This window comes from Salmo salar, chromosome 07, assembly GCF_965601325.2.
Source record: "Salmo salar chromosome 07, fSalSal1, whole genome shotgun sequence".
Classification (NCBI taxonomy): Eukaryota; Metazoa; Chordata; class Actinopteri; order Salmoniformes; family Salmonidae; genus Salmo; species Salmo salar.
The window spans coordinates 50,213,976-50,235,197 of NC_138297.1; the positions used below are offsets into that span (position 1 = coordinate 50,213,976).

The 21,222-nt window shown below is 43.1% G+C and overlaps 1 protein-coding gene across 16 annotated transcripts in view; it reads left to right on the plus strand.

Moving 5' to 3' along the window:
• The first annotated feature begins 4,577 nt into the window (after positions 1-4,577).
• Positions 4,578-21,222, plus strand: part of LOC106609429 (myosin binding protein C1) — a 33,632-nt gene continuing 16,987 nt past the window's right edge. Inside the window, exons 1-12 of one of the 16 annotated variants that reach the window (XM_045722072.2) lie at positions 4,578-4,901; positions 11,020-11,043; positions 12,413-12,490; positions 13,445-13,630; positions 14,380-14,964; positions 16,049-16,099; positions 18,117-18,158; positions 18,780-18,821; positions 19,776-19,886; positions 20,187-20,335; positions 20,441-20,558; positions 20,664-20,712. In XM_045722072.2, the coding sequence (XP_045578028.2) occupies positions 4,880-4,901; positions 11,020-11,043; positions 12,413-12,490; positions 13,445-13,630; positions 14,380-14,964; positions 16,049-16,099; positions 18,117-18,158; positions 18,780-18,821; positions 19,776-19,886; positions 20,187-20,335; positions 20,441-20,558; positions 20,664-20,712 (1,457 nt within the window). In that variant the 5' untranslated portion in view covers positions 4,578-4,879. The remainder of the gene's footprint in view (positions 4,902-11,019; positions 11,044-12,412; positions 12,491-13,444; positions 13,631-14,379; positions 14,965-16,048; positions 16,100-18,116; positions 18,159-18,779; positions 18,822-19,775; positions 19,887-20,186; positions 20,336-20,440; positions 20,559-20,663; positions 20,713-21,222) is intronic. The other 15 variants (XM_045722068.2, XM_045722073.2, XM_045722070.2 and 12 more) reach the window with 15 other exon arrangements.

Below are 21,222 nucleotides of genomic sequence, written 5' to 3' on the forward strand. Positions count from 1 at the left end.
GACTTGTGTCATGCACAAAGTAGATGTCGTAAAGATGCCAAAACTATAGTTTGTTAACAAGAAATTTGTGAAGAGGTTGAAAAACGAGTTTTAATGACTCCAACATAAGTGTATGTAAACTTCCGACTTCAACTGTACCTGTAAAATCTCACACAGCAGGCCTAGCTACTGTTAAAAATCTATAGCCTAAATCAATTAATGGTTTATATACTCAGTGTACATTTAGGCAATAATGCCCGAGGGGGTGTGGTATATGGCTAATATACCACAGCTAAGGGCTGTTCTTAGGCAAGACGCAACCCTGGATACAGCCCTTAGCCATGGCATATTGGCCATATAACACAAATCCCCTGAGGTGCCTTATTGTGGTTATAAACTGGTTACTAATGTAATTAGAAGAGTAAAAATAAACATTTTGTCATACCCTTGATATAAGGTCTGTTATAAACTGGGTGGTTCGAGCCCTGAATGCTGACTGGCTGAAAGGCTTGGTATTTCAGACCGTATACAATGGGTATGACAAAACATTTATTTGTACTGCTCTAATTACGTTGGTAACTAGTTTATAATAGTAATACGGCACCCCGGGGGGTTGTGATATATGGCCAATATACCACGGCTAAGGGCAGTGTCCTAGCACTCCACGTTGCATCGCATAAGGCCAGCCCTTATTGGCCATATACAGTACCACACCTCCTAGGCCTTACTGCATAAATATACCACGGCTTTGAGCCAATCAGCATTAAGGGCTCGAACCACCCCAGTTTATTATATATATTTTATAATATTTATGTTTACTTATGTTTCTTTCTTGTTAAATGTTAATAAAGTATAATAAAAATAATAATTGAAAAAAATACCCAGACCACGTGACCATGTCGGGGGACTAGTCTGGTATTGACGCATTTTCAATTCATGTAATTACATAATCCATTCAGTTTTTCAACTAAATGTAATTATGTCTCGACATTTGCATGATGGGAACTAAATACACCGCAGGAAAAATCTGAGGCCGCTGTGGAGCGCGTGCATAATTATTAATCTCACCTGCCCAGCTGTTGACACCACTGAGGTGTAATAAGAACGGTTGACACGATCGAGAGATGCCATGTTTCCACCTTATAAACACCATGTAAACGTTTCTTTGAAAAAGTATGTAGGCCTATTGATTATACATAAAAACCAGTTGAGACAACGCTGCAGAGTGCCGAGGTGAGTTCGGGATACTGCATTTTCTTTCATAGGCCTATATTTTGGTCAAGGGCATTTTCCGTTTTAGTAGTTCGTGAAGAGTAGGCAAGGGGTCAGTGTATTCATTCCGCCAGTTGCAAAACGAAGCGAGTTTCTATTGGACACATTCAGGTATGTCCCTCCCCGTTTCGTTCCGTAATCGGTGGAATTAATATGCCCCCTACATGAAGCGTATAAAGTTTTCGAGCCAACTGACTGAATAAAAATATTTTGGTTGGCTGTCAGCCTAATTGCTACAGATGTGTTCGATTAGGCCTACAACGGTTGGCTGTTCCTAGGTGTCATTTTACTATACTACCCATACAATAGCCCTAAACAGTGCCAAATACTGTTGGTTAGAGGGGCCCATATTGCAGGAAAATATTTCAAGGCTATACATAAATATTAGGATAGAATTTTGGCAATAGACCTATTATGTTACTACAGTAGACCTAGTAAAGCATATTTTTGTCATTCAAGCTCAATATTTCTTGGCACATGGACTGGAGAGCTGGAGGGTTCTGGAAATTTTCATCAACCAGTCCAGAGAGTTTCATATGCCTCTGCTCTCAGGAATGCCTCCTGGGCCCAGTTTTTCCAAAGTTATCCATCTGTATTTCACCTATTGGATAGGATTAAATGCATAAACATAGAACGGATGAATCATTGACTTGAATGTTCTATTCATTCTATTTCTTTGCATTTAATCCTATCCGATAGCCAAAATCCGGAGAGATAACCTTTAAAAAACTGGACCCTGAAGTTAGAGAGACATTTGATCAGAGCATGGGGAGTTCCATCACCATGAGGAGGTAGGAGTGAGTCTATTTACAGTCTACTTTCCATGCTACCCTCAACGTTTAAAATGGGCCATTCTCCTCTGGGAACAGAATTATGCAGTAATGAGCATCACTGTAATAGCAGTCTGTCTCTTGGCTGAGTGTGATACTTTGCCTGGTCTGTGTGATCTCTTCTTTTGTGTGAGGTTAACAATTTCATGTAATCATTGACTAGAGTGTGTCTACATACTGCATGTGTACATGCCTGGGAGCATGTCATGTGTATGTGTTGGTGTTAGTTTCATCATGTGTTAATGGGTAGAAAGGTAAGAGCTGTTGTGTCCTTGTGTGACCAGCAGGGGTCAGTGTTGTTCCTCTGAGGGGTGCTGTTTCCCCCTGGTTGTCCCTATCAGCTCTCAAGGGTGACCTCATGGGTAAATCTCCCCTGGGATGCCAACTCCTGCCCAGACCAGGCAATTCCAAATGGTTTTGTGTGCTCTTTGTAGCAGACCCACATGATACTGCCCTAAGCCTTGCATTTACCACTGGAGCCCACTCTGAGTTATAAATGGGGTACAGAGCCTGTGTGTGTCTGTTACCAAGAAAGGCCACATACTTCAAAACTATCTGTGAAGGCAGTCACCTAACACTAGGCCTAAGTAAGGACACGTTTTTTTCTTCATGAAATCTGTCTGGTGTGAATCATTAAAGTCTTCCACGTCATTAGGAGACAATGTGCATAGTCGGTGTGCAGTATCATATGTAGAGATTCAACAAATTAGTTGCAGGGTTTCTTTACGAAGGGCTTTAATGTCCCATTTCAATAGGATTGCCTGAAAGGCTGCAGGCAGAGATGTTGTTTCAGATACAGTAAACAGTCTTCTGTGGTCTTTTGTGTTCAATGGACAGGGGCAGCGCTGCGCTGATATTGGCCACATCTTGGTTTGTTGTTGATTCAGTGAATGATAGCACAAGATGCAGTGGAACAGTTTTCAGGAACAACTGAAGTGTTGGGGAAATGGGATCCTGGTGTTGAGTGGTTATGTTATGTTAAGTCTCAGCAGGAGCCTGGGACTGCCCACAATAAGAAGCCCTCATTGTGTGTTTTATAAAAGCACCAAGATGACCTCTCCTTTTAAGTCCCAACAGCTTTAAGCCTTGTTGACCGAATCGTCACAGCCTCTCTAGAGACCACTGCCTGATTTATCACTCACCCGACGTGCTAAAAGGTTAATTAGCCTCCTAGCAACCGCACCAATCTCAAAATTCTCTATCAAACCCCCTTTCCATGTCGGATATGTCAAATGTCAAGGTTCATGACAGCTTTCTAAGTATAGGCCATATAACCACCGCCCAGGCAGCTCTCCAGCATTTATTGGCCCCGCAGGCAGGCCTACTTACTTGGACAGCATCCCCCGAGGATTACACAGATCTCTGACACTTGGCATAAAGTCTATATAAGCTTGTCTTCTCAATCTTTTTATGTGCAACGAACCCACAAAGTCACTCAAATAGCTCTTGGTATAGGCCTAACAAATGTGACTGAATCATCAGGAACTATCAGATTAATCTCACGCCCGAAATGTCTCATTGGCTTTTATGCCCTATTTACCACTCTTCATAACTGACCAGTCTCCTCCCTCATTGCCTTATTTTGTTTTCTACTGTTTGCATTCCCGGAACCCTGACTGATGCGTAGGGTTGCAAAATTCCTGGAACGTTAAATAAATTCCCCAGTTTTCCAGAAATCCTGGTTGGAGGGTTCCAGATGTCCTGCTTATTACCGCCTGACTCTGGGAATCCTCCAACCGGGATTCCGGGAAAACCAGAGAATTTATTGAAAGTTCCAGGAATTTTGCAACCCTACGATGTTTTGCCCCACCCACAAACTGTCCACCTCATTCAGGGTTGATAGCCTGGTCAATGGTGGCATCCACTTCACGGAACACTAAATAAATCCACAAAGTGTTGTACTCCCAAAGTGCTGTTTATTTTGATACTGTATAGGCAACGGATGTTCCAAGAGCCTCTGTCTGCCTTCTATATATTACAATAATGAATTAAGCCACAGTTGAAATGTTCTGTCACAATTCTGTTTTTTGAATGTGCATACATGTATTACTCCTAAAAGTGTATCTATTTCACAAACAGTGTGTTATCTGTACCGGTTTTGATATTATATTTTAGAGTTCCAGGATAGTAACGTATGTACCCCTATCAGATTACATCACACCTGTACAGCAAGACATTTGATGCCACACAGCCCTGAGGGGCCAGTGTGAAATTCAAAGTAAACTGGCGGCTGGCCAGTTATGTACGTCATAGTGCTAACCTCAGCATCCTTTCATCTGACAACCTTCAGGAAGTCATCAGAAACCAATCATTTGGATCCACCACAGTTTGGACGAGGAATTAGAGCCGTTAGAATAAGAACCACTCCTCTGCCAGAGTCTCCCCACCTAGCACCACACCGAATCCCTGGGAGAGCAGCCTATAGAGCTGGCATAGAGGCCAGTGAGGACAGTGATGCTGGGGGCAGGATGGAGCTGTACTGTCAGCTAGAGAGAGGAGGGGCCTGCTGCTCTGCTATATAAAGATAGGAAGCCTGTCTCCTAGATGTGTCACAGTGCCGCCTCTCCCCCATTGAGATTCCCATACTGTCCCACACTGTGCCCTGCTCATCTCTTCCCATCACTCTGGTCTGTGGGTCCCAGAGAATTTCCCTGGTGGTCGCCCATCTTTATCTCTCTCCCTCTGGACTGAGGGCTCCCACGCCCCACCTGGCCTCCCATACAATCACGCTGATCTGAAGGCACCTACCGACCTGCAGCTTTTCATTCGTTGACGCTTTTCTTGGGACCCGGCTCAAGATGCCAGAGCCCACAAAAAAAGGTAGGAGCGCCCCTGTTCTCCTCACTGAGTGTACAGAAAGGGTTTCAGAAAACTGTACTGTACAACAGAATATTATTATTTCGTTTGTTGGCATTATTGAGTAGTCATTTAGCATTAGACAAAATAAGTTCTCCAAACTATACTTTGAGAGTTCCCAGGAATTTGTTCACGGTAATTGAGAAAGTGACTTTGGCGACAACAGTATTGTATTTCTGCTTGGATGTTTCTACCTCATCTGTGGAGATGGAGATTCAGGAGGTTTATAAAAAAAACTGTTGTTGCTGCTGTTGGCATGATGGACAGTGGTCTCATGGTGATTAGAAGCCCACTGGAGGGAGACGTGATGAGCCCTGGTGGAGGAATGTTAATGATCCCTGGTGCTTTGCGCTGGCCTGAGCTGGACACCAGCGAGGAAGACCCCTGAAGGGTGATGCAATCTGGATGGACTCCTGGGATCGTGTTGGGATGAAGATGCCTTCCGGATGATGGATACATTCTGTCCTCGGTCTTGCTGATGACTGATGAATCGATGGTAGGGTGGATGACATGTTATTGTGCCAAACAAGATTCCTCAAACCCATTCCCCATATTCAACTCCATATTCATCTCCCTCCTCCTTTCTATGGCAGAGCCCTCAATAGCATATCGCTGCTAGTCTGCATAGACTTAATCACTCTGTGTCCGTCTTGTTTGTAATTCTGCTATTCTAGTACTTCCTCCCTCTCCATTAGTTCCGGTCTTTGGGGACTTTGCTCAATAGTAAGACATTCCCATGTAGAGGAACAGAACAGTATATTCATCACTTGAACACCACCACAACGGAGTGAATAACAAGTTTTCTTCTAAAACCGTTTATCTTCTGGTGGACCGTAGCTTTATCTGCAGCAGTACCCACACATCAGGAATAGCACACACTCTCTTCTCTCCACACATACATCCAGGCCACTCTGCCGGTGTATTCTCTCCCCTGCAGGACCATGGGGCTTATAGGCTAGAATGGGAGGGCTTTGCAAGATTGCTTTCATGGGAATGATACAATAAATATGGCGGCAATACATTTTGGGACTAGACCAGGTATGCAGCAACCGGTCCAATCCACCTTTTGGCATCTTTACAAAGTCAGCTGTGAGCACAAAAACATACCATTCACTTTACTGGCCTCATTCGCGTTTCAGTACCAGTTTATTGTTTGCCCGTGTTGCTTTGATAGGGCTCTCAATAAATGTCAACATCTCAATGTAGTGTAGCAGAGGCTGGGTGAGCTAGAAGTTTAACATCTACAACGTCGCTTTGGGGTGAGGCACCATGACACTGTTGGACAGCTTAGCTTCCTCTTGTACACATATAACACACAGCACTACTATAAAGTGGGTTTTACTAGTACAGGAGAGATGCCTCCAGAAAGTTCATCCAGCATAATAATCATTCATCATCCCGTTGGAGACAAACACATAGGGGAAGGGGAGGCAGTTGCATGCCAGTCCACAAACAACCGCCTTCCATAAATAGCTGCTCTGTTGCAGAAGACTAGATAAATGACTGTGAAAAAAGTATTGTTGTTATAAATGACTCTGAACAGCTGAAGAGGAGGAGGCTGCTGGATGTGGTGTTGGTTTAGACTGCAGAACCAAGTCTTTAAAAAGCAGGATGAGAGATGACAGACTGACTGGCTGGCTGAGTGGCCCTTGGAGCTCTTGGGACCTGGATTCCTTGGTCCCTGAAATAGTTCATAATGAGCAGACTTTTAATCCTCTCTCGCTCGCTGTCTCTCGCTCTCTCTCTCTTGCGCTCTCACTCCCTCACTTTCTCCCTCACCTCCCGCCATTGTCACACCATCATTTTAGATGATGATTCACTCAGGGCACTAATGGGTCAGACGTACGGTCATTAAAACTCCCACCCAGAGTCAAAAGACCAGCATCATCCACTACACAGACTGTGCCTGTTCTCAGCAAAAGTCTTGGGTTTCAGTGGGAAGAAAGCCCACATCCTCACCTCGGTATATTAACAACCGCTCAGCCCTCATCACTCTCCCTGCTCCGTTACCTCAGACAGCATGGTCGTCGCTTTCCGAATTCCACTCCACATAAATCAAGCCCTTAGGTAAACAACACAGGGAGACCCTGTTGGCTGCTAATCACCAAACCACAGCCCCACATCCACACTGAGGTTGTCAGCAGTTTCTTTCTGTGGCCTTTTCACTTCTAGCAGCACTCATTCTCAGCGCTCCTAGGAATCAAGAGTCTGTCATTCTGCAACGAACGGACACTATCCCTTATGTGGACCGCTGGTCCGACTGACACACAATAGTCACAAAGAAGGGGTGATGATAAAAGGTGTGCATTCAAAAGTTCTGGGGTCTATATTAAGAAGAGACGGCAGCTTGGCTCTCATTGGGATCACCATGAGCCCATCTGTCTGCACAGCAGCAGGGGCGACAGCTGAACATACCTGCAGCGTGGTCAGCTGCACTGGGGAGTTCACTGAGGTGAAACAAAACCTTTCTCTGCGCTCATGATCTCCACGAGGAGACAAAGAATGCCTCCCTGTAATGCACATTGATGTGTGTATTTGTGAGACCCTATAGGATTCTGATGTGATGAGCCAACGTCAAGTTTTTGGTGAGGTGTGACAAGGTCTAAATCTGAACTGGAGTGTCCGGTGGGAATCACAAAGGAGTAGCTGGACAACAGGGTTTTGGCTGTGTTGCAGACTGGAGAGTCGAGTGGTTGGGAAGTCATTATGGATCTAATAGTGTATGGACTTTGGATTACAGTATGTACAGTATTACTGTAATTAGGCACACAGGGATTTAGGAATGAGCGATGGATGGGAGTTACTGTATATTAAAAAGACAGAGGAAATTGGCAAAGGCAATAGATGTGAAGGGAGAGGACAGAGAAGTCACAATGGGGCATGGCAGACTGTCTTACAGAGAGAGTGAGACAGGAATGGCTCAGTAATGCACAGTTTTTCTCCAGATCATTAACAAAGGACCTGTCTTGCCTGGCACAGTGTAGCGTGGCAAGGCTGGCATCCCTTTCAGAATTCACAGGCTGTTGTGCCAGGCCTAGTGCTCATCGCTGAGTGCCACTCTCTGTGGAAATGGACAGGCTAGCAACAGAGTTGTGGGAGTACACTGTCATCACCTTCCAAAAATTCCCCCTACACCCCCTCTCTTTTTCCTCTCCTTCCCTTGCTCAGTCAGTCAGTGTCCGTGTCCGAAATCTGGCTTGCCTACTACTTCCTTAAACTGCATACTGTGTACTAATCGTACTACATACTATTTAGCACACACTGTTTAGTAAAAAGTATGCAGTATGCCACGGCCGAAATGTACTACTTTTGGTCCGTTCAAGACAACTGGGAATACGGAAACAAAACAAGCTCAGACTGGGAAAAATCAGAACGTCGGTGATCTTCAGATCAGAGAAGTCAAAGCTCAAAGTTGATGCCAGAGTTTCTGACTTGTAATTCCGAGTTGGATGACCGTTCAAAAAGAATTTTCCCAATCGTAGCAGTTTTTTTCCCCCTAAGTTCCCCGCTGTCTTGAACGCACCGTCAGTTACGTCTTCATATGAACCGGAAATTATCATCTGTAGACCCACCCAGTGACCTTTCCGTGTTGTTGTTTTGGGCTTACGTTAGCTAAAAAGTTAGCATTTGGATGTATTAATGGAAGAGTCACCTGAAGCTTGAAAGTAATGACAGATGCAGTAGAAGAATGCAGTGCTGAGGCAGATGGCTCGTAATGAGGACGACTGGTTACTACTCGGGTGGTGAGATTTCTGGCACCCAGAGCTGCTGAGGCATCACCCAAGTGGGTGCTATACATTGTGAAGGAAGTCCAGAATTACCCGACTCCCAGAGCAGCCCACAACAAGATCGTCATCAGACTCCATCTTCATCAACCATGTCCCTGAACACCTTCCTCTGATCAAGCCATGAACTGTCCCCTCCATCTTTGGAGGATGCATGCACTCAGACTTGGTTGACCTAGCTAACTAAAGCTAGGCTACTCATGATGATGTATTGGTTGATCTAGCTAACTAAAGCTAGGCTACTCATGATGATGTATTGGTTGACCTAGCTAACTAAAGCTAGGCTACTCATGATGATGTATTGGTTGACCTAGCTAACTAAAGCTAGGCTACTCATGATGATGTATTGGTTGACCTAGCTAACTAAAGCTAGGCTACTCATGATGATGTATTGGTTGACCTAGCTAACTAAAGCTAGACTACTCATGATGTATTGCTTCTTTGTTTTTTACTTTTGATGCACTTTGAGATTATGAAAGCGCTATTGAAATGTAATCAATTATTATACAAAAGATGGTTTATTTAGTTTAGTAGAGCAAAAATCTCTGACGAAGGCCGAGAGGCAGACACGTAAGCTTCAATAAAAAAGTGCTACTAGCGAGAGCAGTGTGCAGGTTTCTTTTTTCATCATAAACAACAGTGATACTAGCGAGAGCAGTATGCGGGGTTCTTTTTTCGTCATAAACAACAGTGATACTAGCGAGAGCAGTATGCGGGGTTCTTTTTTCGTCATAAACAACAGTGATACTAGCGAGAGCAGTATGCGGGGTTCTTTTTTCGTCATAAACAACAGTGATACTAGCGAGAGCAGTGTGCGGGTTTCCCTTTTCTTTCAAATTATCGAATTGTTACCATGCACCTGGAACTTTTAACTCCTGAAAAATATGGAAAAGGATAGCTTTCAGCATCAAACATATTACATGTAAAAGCCTGTAAAATGTATTATGCCAATTGCAGTATATTTCTCTGGAATACTTGCACTTTTCTAAAATGTATATCGTCACGCACCAATGTGCTGGTGAAGCATAGGAAATAGACGTCTTGTTGCAGACACGGCATTCGGGTATTTAGACACGGCCACTCTCATTTTTCCTTTTGTCAATCACTAAGACTCCTCCTTTCTAATCATCCTATTTACTTTATGTGTGATGCCAGTATGTGTGATGCCCCCCCCCCCCCCCCCCCCCAAAAAAAAGCCTGTGTTTTCTTGTACTGTATGCAAATGTGAGTGGTATAAGCGTGGTTATCAGGCTCAAGATATACATCTGTTATTATTGATGCCAAAGTCCCTGTGGGTTGATATCAGTCTTGGGGTAAGTGCTCTTCTTGTAGCCTCTATCTGTCACTGTCTGCTGGGGTCTCCATGTCTGTGTTTGCCTGTTACTGTGTAATCCATCCTCAGTCTACCAGGCTAATGTGACGATTGGGTGGAATCCCCTTTCCTCCAGTTTGCATATTGACACATGACATCAGAATGGAACTTTGTGAAATTTGCATTGACTTTCAATAGGAAGAGGAAAGAGGAAGAACCACTGTGTTGCGCAAAAGTGGGGATTTTCAATCTAACCTTCTGGTAAGGACCAGACGAGAACACAGGTGACTCTGTTTCATTAGCCCATTAATAACACACAAGGTAAACATTCAAACCCAATAGGCTAGGGTGTACCAAGGGATGTATAGAGACGTTGATCCACTGAGGCCTAGCTTTAGGTCCCTTTAATAGGTTTAGATTGTAGTGTCCAAATAGGTGCCATGATGCGGGTTTGATCAGTCCAGACAGTGCAGAGTTCAAACAACGTGTGTCAATTGGTACCTTTATAATCAGTTTCTACTGTATTCTTATGTGTTCTACTGTATTATTGACTGTATGTTTTGTTTATTCCATGTGTAACTCTGTGTTGTTGTATGTGTTGAATTGCTGTGCTTTATCTTGGCCAGGTCCCAGTTGCAAATGAGAACTTGTTCTCAACTAGCCTACCTGGTTAAATAAAGGTGAAATAAAATAAATAAATAAATAAATCAAATATATAGTGTCCAGACACAAGGTGCTGTGCACCACAGGGATGATGTGGCTCACTGGGGACATAAGACATAGGCTTATAGCAGTAGCATCCTAGTCATGATACTATACATTAAACTGTGTAACATGTATACATCTGACCTTCAAAACGGTCACATGCTGCTTTGATGTGTCCACTTACAGTATCAATATTTTGATAGTTGCTGTGGCACGCAACAAATTGACTAGATCAAAAATGCCCCCTTTTGAATTGTTCTCTTTTGTCTCTGTTTTGCAGATGAGACGCCCAATGGTGAAAAAGGTCAGTAAAGGGTGATGCCGAACAATGTTCTTTCACCTCACACAGCACTGGCTTTGAGCAGACCAGTTGGTATGAGAGAATTATTATGGGAAACATTGGTTATGTCAAGCAGGAGAGAATGTATCCCATATTAGGTTGGCAGTTTTGGTCTATTGGATGGTGGAAACCATGTTTGTGCAAATGATAAATCACATTAAGGTACTACTGAGGCTGTATGGGATGTGACTACTCCACTTCCGACTTCAGTGTGAATGTGGAAACACGGTCACTGGTTTAAACACTGCAAAAGTGTAAATGTGGAGGGTCTACATGTCCTTGGCAATATAACTGTTGTACTACTGTGGCTCAGTGGTCAGTGGTGACGACCGAGTGGTCAGAATCTACACATTCCCCCGGCGGACCGGCTGATCCAGGCCTGTTGATTCAGCTGACGCTCCTGCCCCCCCCCCCCCCCCCATGTGACCAGGGCGCTGGCATGTTATTGGCTGCCTGCCGACACCAGGCTTTGACCTTGGGAGTAGCGGCAGCGTCTTGGGCCTGTGGCTTCGTACAGTGGGGGGAATAGCTTTCCTCACAGACAGGTTTAGGCTAAATGTATCCCTGGCCAGGCACTTATTTGATTTTACGTTCTTCTCTGAAAGTATTAAATCGTAATTGTGCCATAAATATCGCAATTGTGCTTCAGAATGAGAATTGTCTCAGATTTGATAGTGTAGTTTAAAGTCAAAAGTAAGAATACTCCAGAAAGATTTGGACAAAATGAATTCGGAATAAACCTGTCATACAGTAAGTGAAGGACACATTTGAAACCTGTAATGTATTTCATCCATCAACTTTGGGGCGGCAGGTAGCCTAGAGCGTTGAGCCAGTAACCGAAAGGTTGCTGAATCGAATCCCAGAGCTGACAAGGTACAAATCTGTCGTTCTGCCCCTGAACAAGGCAGTTAACCCATTGTTCCTAGGCCGTCATTGTAAATAAGAATTTGTTCTTAACTGACTTGCCTAGTTTAAATAAAGGTTACATTTAAAATAAATAAAAATACATTCCCTCATGGTCAAGCACCAAAACAATGAATCTGGTTCAGCCAAATGGCTCTACAAAAAAAATCTTGAAGGGAAAATTTGTTCATCTACACTCAGAAAATATCCCACTTGATATTGTGCATGCATATGTACGAACGAACACAGTAGATTTACTGTATGTGTCCCAATCTGTGTGTGACTGAGTGGAAAATGGCGAGTGAGGTCGGGCATACAGTGAGTTAGTATGCCCATTGGTGTGAGAGTGAGTATGTTAAAGGATAGATGTGGAGGCTTTGCGCTATTAAATGCAGCTCTTTCATCCCTGCTATATTTGTCACATACTCAGAGAGTGTTGCCACAGACAGTAGTGAGGCGCCAATGCCCACACCTGAGATATCCCTCGAGGTCTCACCTCCACCCCCAGGTGGGTAACCATGCACTGGTGTCATGCCCCTCTTTTCTCCCCTTCCCCACTCTTCCCAGGTGATTAATTTGCACACCACACTGACAACACGCGTGTTTGTTGTTGTGTGTCCACCGTTCTTGTTTTTCTTGTTTTGTAATGGGATTTCTCAACTGTTCCTCGACGACACACACGTTCACATGCAAACATAACGCATATAAGTCGAAATAGTCCACGTGCGATCCGAATAAATCAACTTCCTGATAAAGAGCACATATGATGCACATAATTCCGTAGTTGCACTGCTGCTACTGTAACACACTCCCGTGCTCGCATTGCTGTGATGCTTTGTCCCCAATACTGGCTTGTGCTTGTTCTACCAAGTATGTCAATGTTGTGTGTGTGTCTGTATGAGGTGCTGAAGTATTGTATTGGAATATGGAATTGTCCACAGGAAGTACATTCAGTGTGAATGAGGAAGTATAGGTTTAATTGTTACATTCAGCAGGTAGCCGTCATTAGACTTATAATAGATTCCGTTGACAATGTCACGTTCAAATTTCTGGGAACTGTTATGATTTGCTATGTGAAATAATGAAAATCGTTTTTTTAGAGCTTGTGGTACATTGCAATTAAGACTTGTACAAGCTTGCTGAATAAGTAAAACTATACTTCCTTGAAGCCTCCAGGACTAGCTATAGATGTGCAATGACCAGATTGGTAACATCCCTTAATTTTTACTTGGTGGTTGGCAAAGATAACTTTTTATAATTTGTATCAATTTTGATCACCTGTCATGCATTCAGACATGACTGTCAATGGAAAGACCCATTCTGGTTGCTGGCTATCTATGCTTATTCATGCCCAGCCAGCACCTCATATATATATATATATATACTGCAGTGTTTTGAGAGGCTGCCAGTGCTTTTGCTCAAGGCATGCTGCTCCAGCCTGGCACTGTTATCTGCTGTACAGAACAACCGGTAGAGACTGAGGGGAAGGATCCACAGCCCATAGAGGTGCTTAAGCCAGAACCAGTAGAGAATGGGTCTAAAGAACCAGAACCAGAGGCGGTTGCGGTCGGGGCTAAAGAGCAAGTCGAGTCTGTGAACTCTGAAGTAAAGGAGGAGGCCCCGTCCCCTTGCTCACCCCCACCGCCTGGTAAGTCAAATTCACTCAGTCTCAAGCCATTCACAGTCAAAGCGCATGCTGTTTACTATAACTGAAGGCCCAGAGTTTTTCCTGATCAGGTCATATGGTTAGGAAAAACTCCAGGCCCTACTCATAAATAGTAACAAGCGCGTCCGTTCAATTGTTCCACTCTCAAACCATTGATTGAAGCAGTTTGACTCTAGTCTGTAGTAGTCAGATCCATAGTGCTGGTCTTTGCTAAGGCCCTTTATCTTCTCCCAATAGATCATATGGGCCAAAGTTACATTCAAATCAGGCAATGGACTGATAGAATCTGTATGAATAAGGGTTTTATTTGGATTGAAGCACTGTTTGTAATGACAGACAGAGACACCTTTTGCCTCAATGGCTGCTATGACCCAATATGATAAACTTCATTGGCATTTACACTACAACAGCCATACATTGGTTCATGCTTTGCTTTCTGCAGATTGTCGACTAGTGCATTTTTATATACAATAACTTCTAATTCTTCTAAGGCGGAAATGTCCTCAAAGTCGTGTCTGATAGCTTTGTCATGGTCAAACAGCACATATAGGCTACATGTAAATGCAGTGTGTCTGCTGTGTGCACAGTTCAGTACGACAACTTTACGGCACATACAGTTGGAGTTAGCAGTTTGTTTGTATTAGAAATTGATGACTGAAAGAAACTTAGTGCTGTGTGAGTGGAGGAGATGGACGGTAACTTTAATCTGTGAGAGCCTTGTCCCAATTCAGCAACCGTGAAGGAGGAAGCAGAGCCAGTTGTTACGGAGGTTACCCAACCGCCAGAGCCTGTTGTTACAGTGGTTACCCCACCACCACCTCCAGAGCCTGTTGTTACAGTGGTTACCCCACCACCACCTCCAGAACCAGTTGTTATGGAGGTTACCCCACCACCACCACCACCTCCAGAACCAGTTGTTATGGGGGTTACCCCACCACCACCACCACCTCCAGAACCAGTTGTTATGGGGGTTACCCCACCACCACCACCACCTCCAGAACCAGTTGTTATGGGGGTTACCCCACCACCACCACCACCTCCAGAACCAGTTGTTATGGGGGTTACCCAACCGCCAGAGCCTGTTGTTACAATGGTTACCCCACCACCACCTCCAGAACCAGTTGTTATGGAGGTTACCCCACCACCACCTCCAGAACCAGTTGTTATGGGGGTTACCCCACCACCACCACCACCTCCAGAACCAGTTGTTATGGGGGTTACCCAACCGCCAGAGTCTGTTGTTACAGTGGTTACCCCACCCCCACCTCCAGAACCAGTTGTTACGGTGCAGGTTACCCCACCCCCACCTCCAGCAGGTCTGGAAGAGTGTGTGTGTCTGTGCAAATGCACGAACATGTGTATGTGCATATGCAAGAACGTGTGTGTGTGTATATAGGTAGGCTACGTTTATTTGCGTATGCACAAACATGTGTTGATGTGTGTATGTTTGTGTGTGTATTATTGTGTGCGTGGCGTGTGTGTTTTCTGTGTCTATTCCTCTCAGTACAGTTTACAGACTGTTTATAGCTGAGGGTCTAGGTTTCATAGTGAGGCTACACTGTAGCAACAAGCACAGTGCTGTTGACAGCCGCTGCAGCAGCAGCTGATCTAGATGTATGGAAGGTTATATCTCTCCGCAGTTGTCACTCATCACTCAGCATTGCTCCAGTGCCTTTTTACCACAACAAAGGTCAGTTTCATATGTCGCTTCTGTTTTACTCAACCCCCAACCCCCTTGAACGCTCTCTCTATCACACCCTTATTTTTAAGAAATAGCACCCCTTGTGTGGATTTCCGGTAATACCGTATACCCCGGGGTGGTACAGAAACGGGATGAAAATCTGGATACCGCCCAACATTACTCTCTATAACGTCTCTGGAGGTGGAGCTGAGCTCAGTTACTCTTTTGATTGACGACAAGTTTCTCAAGTAACAGGGCTTATCTTGGATAGTTAGGTCTTTAATCTTTCATATCCCTTGTGGACATTCGTGTGTTCTTCTGGCCGCTGCTTGTCAACTTCAATCTCTCTCTTCCTCTCACAGTGCTTCTCACTTGTGCTTCCAGCTTTCCTAAACCAAGCTTGTGGTGTTACGCATAATTCCTTTATCTTAAGTACACGTGTGATCTCTCACATCACCGTCCACTCCCATCCCATAGACACTGGTGTGATCTCTCACAGGACACGTTTCGATCTCACGATCAACACGTTTGTGGTCTCGTACACTTCATCTATCCATTTCAAAGACATGCATATGTGGTGGTGTTGTGTCGTGCCGGTCCCATGTCCTGTCTTGTCTTGCATGCTTTGTCTTGTGGCTTGTCTTGTTGGCCTGCCTTGCCGGTGATGGACTTGGAGCGTTTTGATAGGTGGGTCTGTGTCAATCACACCTTTATTGCAGATAAAGATGATGACGCTACAACCAACACCCCATCACCACCGCCACCACCAGGTTGGTAACCATGACAAACCATCCTCATTTCCCCCCCTTTCCCATCTTGTCAAGTCGGTTACCATGGAGACTCCACTATAGGACAGGGCTCCTATCAACACCCCAAAAGTAAATTTTGCAGGAGACAGTTACTGTGGGGAAGAGTTTAACTATAGAGAACACTATGGATAGATGGTGAATGGGTCTCTTACCTGTCTTTTAGACAGCAGGTTTTTCTCAGATTTTTGGAAAATATTCCTGATATGCATTTAATACTGGCACATGGCATTTTGCTGGTTAGAATATTCAGGATCAGCTCCTAAACTATTGCAATATATGTTTGTGCATATCACATACATATGTTGTTTACATGCATGCCAATTCAAAAATGCCAAAGCATAATTCCTACAAGCACACAAACCTTTATTTATTATAATTCTCAAATAAAGGTATGGATGTGAAGATCACATCTGACATGTATACTGTGTATATATACACATACAATGCCTTCAGAAAGTATTCACACACCTTGACTTTTTCTACATTTTGTTGTCTTACCGCCTGAATTTAAAATTGATTAAATTGAGATTTTGTGTCACTGGCCTACACACAATGATGTCAAAGTTGAATTAAGTTTTTTGAAATGTTTACAAATTACTTAAAAATGAAAAGCTTTAGTCAATAATATCTTGAGTCAATAAGTATTCAACCTCTTTGTTATGGCAAGCCCAAATAAGTTCAGGAGTAAAAATGTGCCTAATAAGTCACATAATAAGTTGCAGGGAGTCACTCTGTGTGTAATGATAGTGTTTAACATGATTTTTGAATGACTACCTCATCTTGGTACCCCACGCATCTTTAAGGTCCCTCAGTCAAGCAGTGAATTTCAAACACAGATTCAACTACAAAGACCAGGGATGTTTTCCAATACCTTACAAAGAAGGGCACCTATTGTTAGATGGGTAAAAAAAAAAGACTGAATATCCTTTTGAGCATGGTGAAGTTACTAATTACACTTTGGATGGTGTATCAATAATGCACTGTCGCTACAAAGATACAGGCGTCCTTCCTAACTCAGTTGCCCGGTGAGGAAGGAAACCGCTCAGGGATTTCACCATGAGGCCAATGGTAACTTTAAAACAGTTACAGAGTTGAATGGCTGTGATAGGAAAAAACGGAGGATGGATCAACAACATTGTAGTTACTCCACAATACTAACATAAATGACAGAGTGAAAAGAAGGAAGCCTGTACATAATAAAAAAAATCCAAAACATGCATCCTGTTTGCAATAAGGGAATAAAGTAAAACTGCTAAAAATGTGGCAAAGACTAGGGAGTTTTTTTTAGGATAAAAAGAAACAGAATAGAGCTAAACAGAGGCAAAATCCTAGAGGAAAACCTGGTTCAGTCTGCTTTCCAACAGATACTGGGAGACAAATGCACATTTCAGCAGGACAATAACCTAAAACACAAGGACAAGCATACACTGGAGTTGCTTACCAAGATGACATTGAATGTTTTCAGTTTGTCATTATGAGGTATTGTGTGTAGATGGGTGAGAGGGGGAAAAAAACTATTTAATCCATTTGGAATTCAGGCTGTAACACAACAAAATGTGGAATAAGTCAAAGGGTGTGAATACTTTCTGAAGGCTTGGAATATACACACATAAGTACCATTCATGCCACGTATGCTCATCATGTATACTGTATGTGTATTATATGTTATGTGTATATATATATATGATGATATTATACATGTTTTGGTTTGTCCTAGACCTCAATTATGTTGATACCATACCGGTTCTCTTGTCTTGAATTGTGTTATATGTATTCATATTTAATTCATTGGAAATTGTTGGTAAAAGTAATTGGAGGTTTCATTTCATATTTTTTCTGATTACAAGGCCACAATTTGTCATGCTTTTTTTTGTCAATCATCACAAAGGGTCAATCGAAATATTCCTCACCAGAGTCAAATAAATTGACTAGTTAAAAACACAAATTAATACCAGTAATACTGTGCTTTCTTTCACAGAGGATGCCAATACAGCCAAGAAACTGTCTATTGAGCTGCCTAGTAAGATCTTTCTGTTAATCCTACAACTATAGCTCTGACCAAACTGGTCGTTTTGATCAGAATGTTACAACTGCCTGGATGTAGGAAACATGTTCGGAGACATGTTTATTTCTAGAAGGTGTTTTGTGTGATTTTTGAAGTTAGTTATTTTTCCAACCTTAAGAGATAAGATTGTCAACAGTGAAACATATTGCATAAACACCATAATAGATTTTTATGAAAAAGGAATGATAAGAATTTAAGGATTTTAAGGGTCTCCTTTTCTGCAATTTTCTGTCTGGCACATGAATGTTATACATATTTATGTCAACACATTTGGAATTCTGATCGTAATGCAACGATACAGTTTGTATAAAACTTTATTTTAAGAAATACAAAGGCATGAAAGAAGATTCAAAACTGATTCTCCTCACTGGTGAAACCTAACAATATACAACAATGTACATAGCTTTTGATTGGCAGCTTGCATCATTATGTCAGAATTCGTCAGGGCTCAGCTTGCTTACTGTTAGATGTCTTGTATTGCTTGCTGGTCCTGAATGTTTGTGTGTGCTTGCTTCTGTGGACTTTACAGTACTATTTCTTATAATATGCTGTAAATTTCTCTCTGTCTTTGTTCAGATGATAGCGTCCATGTGTCAGCCATGGGGAGAAAAGACTCAGGTAATACTATGTAACAAAAGCCGTAATAACCATCCTATTTGAAGGGACGTTTTCAATAGCAGAGCTCCAGAATTGCAGTATTCTCTCTGGAGCAAGCCCACTCACGAACAGTGTTAGTCTCTTAGCTGGCTCTTTTCATTTTCCCCGCTTAGCTGGTCCAATGGGACCTGGCTTGGCATTCTTTAAAAGCTCAGGTTCATTTGGACTATGTTCTGCTCCATGCAAAATACTGGTTTCCTAAAATGTCATAGTTTAACTCCCACGTTCCTCTCCAATGCTTGTAGGAAGCTATGGGGCTTTTGGACATCTTTATCTTTTTCAAACATCATGGGATAATGAATGACATTTCACACAAGTAAGAAGTAAATTAAATGATTAAGTGACCTAGTTGAATGTTAGTCTTTGAGTCAGAGATGAAGTTAACTGGGTGAGGGTAGCTGGGTCTTTGCAGTAGGTAGCGAGGGGTGGGGCTGAAGGGACTCCCTGTGTAGGTCTGTCTATAGCAGTTTCATCACATGTTGGGCATGGCGACTGCTGACATCAGTCCTAGTCCACTGAGATCTCAAAGAAGACCGGAGCATCTAGAAACGGAAGAGCGTATCAATCGATACACTTTTGCACACAGCAAAGGTGTCCCCTCCGATATGGTATTCATTCAAAACCCGTAACGCTTTTCTAAGTACAGGTATTTGTTCTATGTTCCATGTTCTTATGCTTTCCATGTTGCAAAATGTTATGCTTTCCATGTTGCAGCTGCCATGAACAGCTGAGGAACCGTGTGAATGTATTTCTGTCTGTCTATCTACCTTGGGAAGTATATCACTTTCAGATGAATACAGAGAAGTGTGCTGATGGATTGTTGAATCCCTTGAGTACAGTATACGAGGAGTGTGTTGGTCTGTTGGTGTTGAGTCTTTGTGTGATGGTGTGTGTCCGTCTCTCCTGATCGACCAGTGTGGTCTCTGGGAGAGGGACAGGCTCCAGAGGACCTTGACAAGCCCGTAGACACCCCACCGCTGTCCAGCCTGCTCATAGAAAGACCCCAGGGTGGATCCATCACTGTGGGTGAGTGCCTGCTGAGTGAGCTCTCCTCTCACAGCTGCTCTAGACCAGAGATGATATACTCGTAGAGACATTTTAAAACCCTTACATGTATTATATTTGTACTGGTCAAGGTCTTTTAGATTTGGCTCTCTCCCTTGTTATGATGAAAGATAGCCTCTCTCTTTCTCTTTCTCTGTCTCTCTCTCACTATTGTATTTATTCTCTCCAAGAGAAGGGACCTCTGGCAACCATGTGTAGGACATCTATCCACCTCAAAGGCTATTCCCACCATGGACATGCTGTGTTTTACATGTTCACAAGGTGGAGACATCTCCTTTGTTGCCAAGGTGGAGGCCCAAGACCTGCTCCGTAAACCCACCATCAAGTGGTTCAAAGGGAAATGGATGGACCTGGCCAGCAAGACCGGAAAGCACTTACAACTGAAAGAAACCTTTGACCGACGCACCAAGGTAGACACCCTCCCATGTATAGCTCTATGTACTGTATGTTAACACACACACGCACACACATTGGTCCCCTAGCTGTCCCTCCAATACCTATGTATCGCCCTGCAGATTCACACATTTGAGATGCATATCATCAAGGCCAAAGACAACTATGCTGGAAACTACAGGTGTGAGGTCACCTACAAGGACAAATTTGACAGCTGCTCTTTTGACCTGGAAGTGAAAGGTTTGTTGCGCTATTCGAGTCTCAGTCATACAGCAAAGAACACACACGGAAACATGAGCAATAATATAATATACTGTGTTATTGTTTTGCATTATTGTCTTTCAGAACTGGAACAGTCACAGAGTGTTGATATTCGATCAGCCTTCAAAAGAAGGTATTGAGAGCAACACAATCTGACCACGTTATTTCGATTTTTTTTTAAACAGACAGTTTGTAGACTAGTTTTCAGAGTCAACAACAGAGTGATATTTTTACAGTTAGTGGTTAGATTGCGCATTTGACTAATGAGTATCCTTTTTTTCTCATAATGATAAATATGACAATAGTAACATTAAACACAAACTTCACTCGTTTCGAGCAAGATTCAATACACATGGAAAATAAACCTGAAAATGTACATTTGAACATCAGATACGTGGGACATTGTGGCTCAGTAGGAAAACCATGGCTCTTATCACAAACCAACATGAGAACATAGTGTCTGAAACATAATGACCATGAAATCGGATGTGATTAACCTTTATTAAGGTAATTACCAATCAACGTGTTGAACAGCACAAAGGCCAATGCTTGCATTTGAAACTCCCTCCCAACAATGTGTCAGAAAGCAACGCAAAACATCCCAGCCCCATAGCATTATCCCAACGTAGCTGCTCAGTGATGC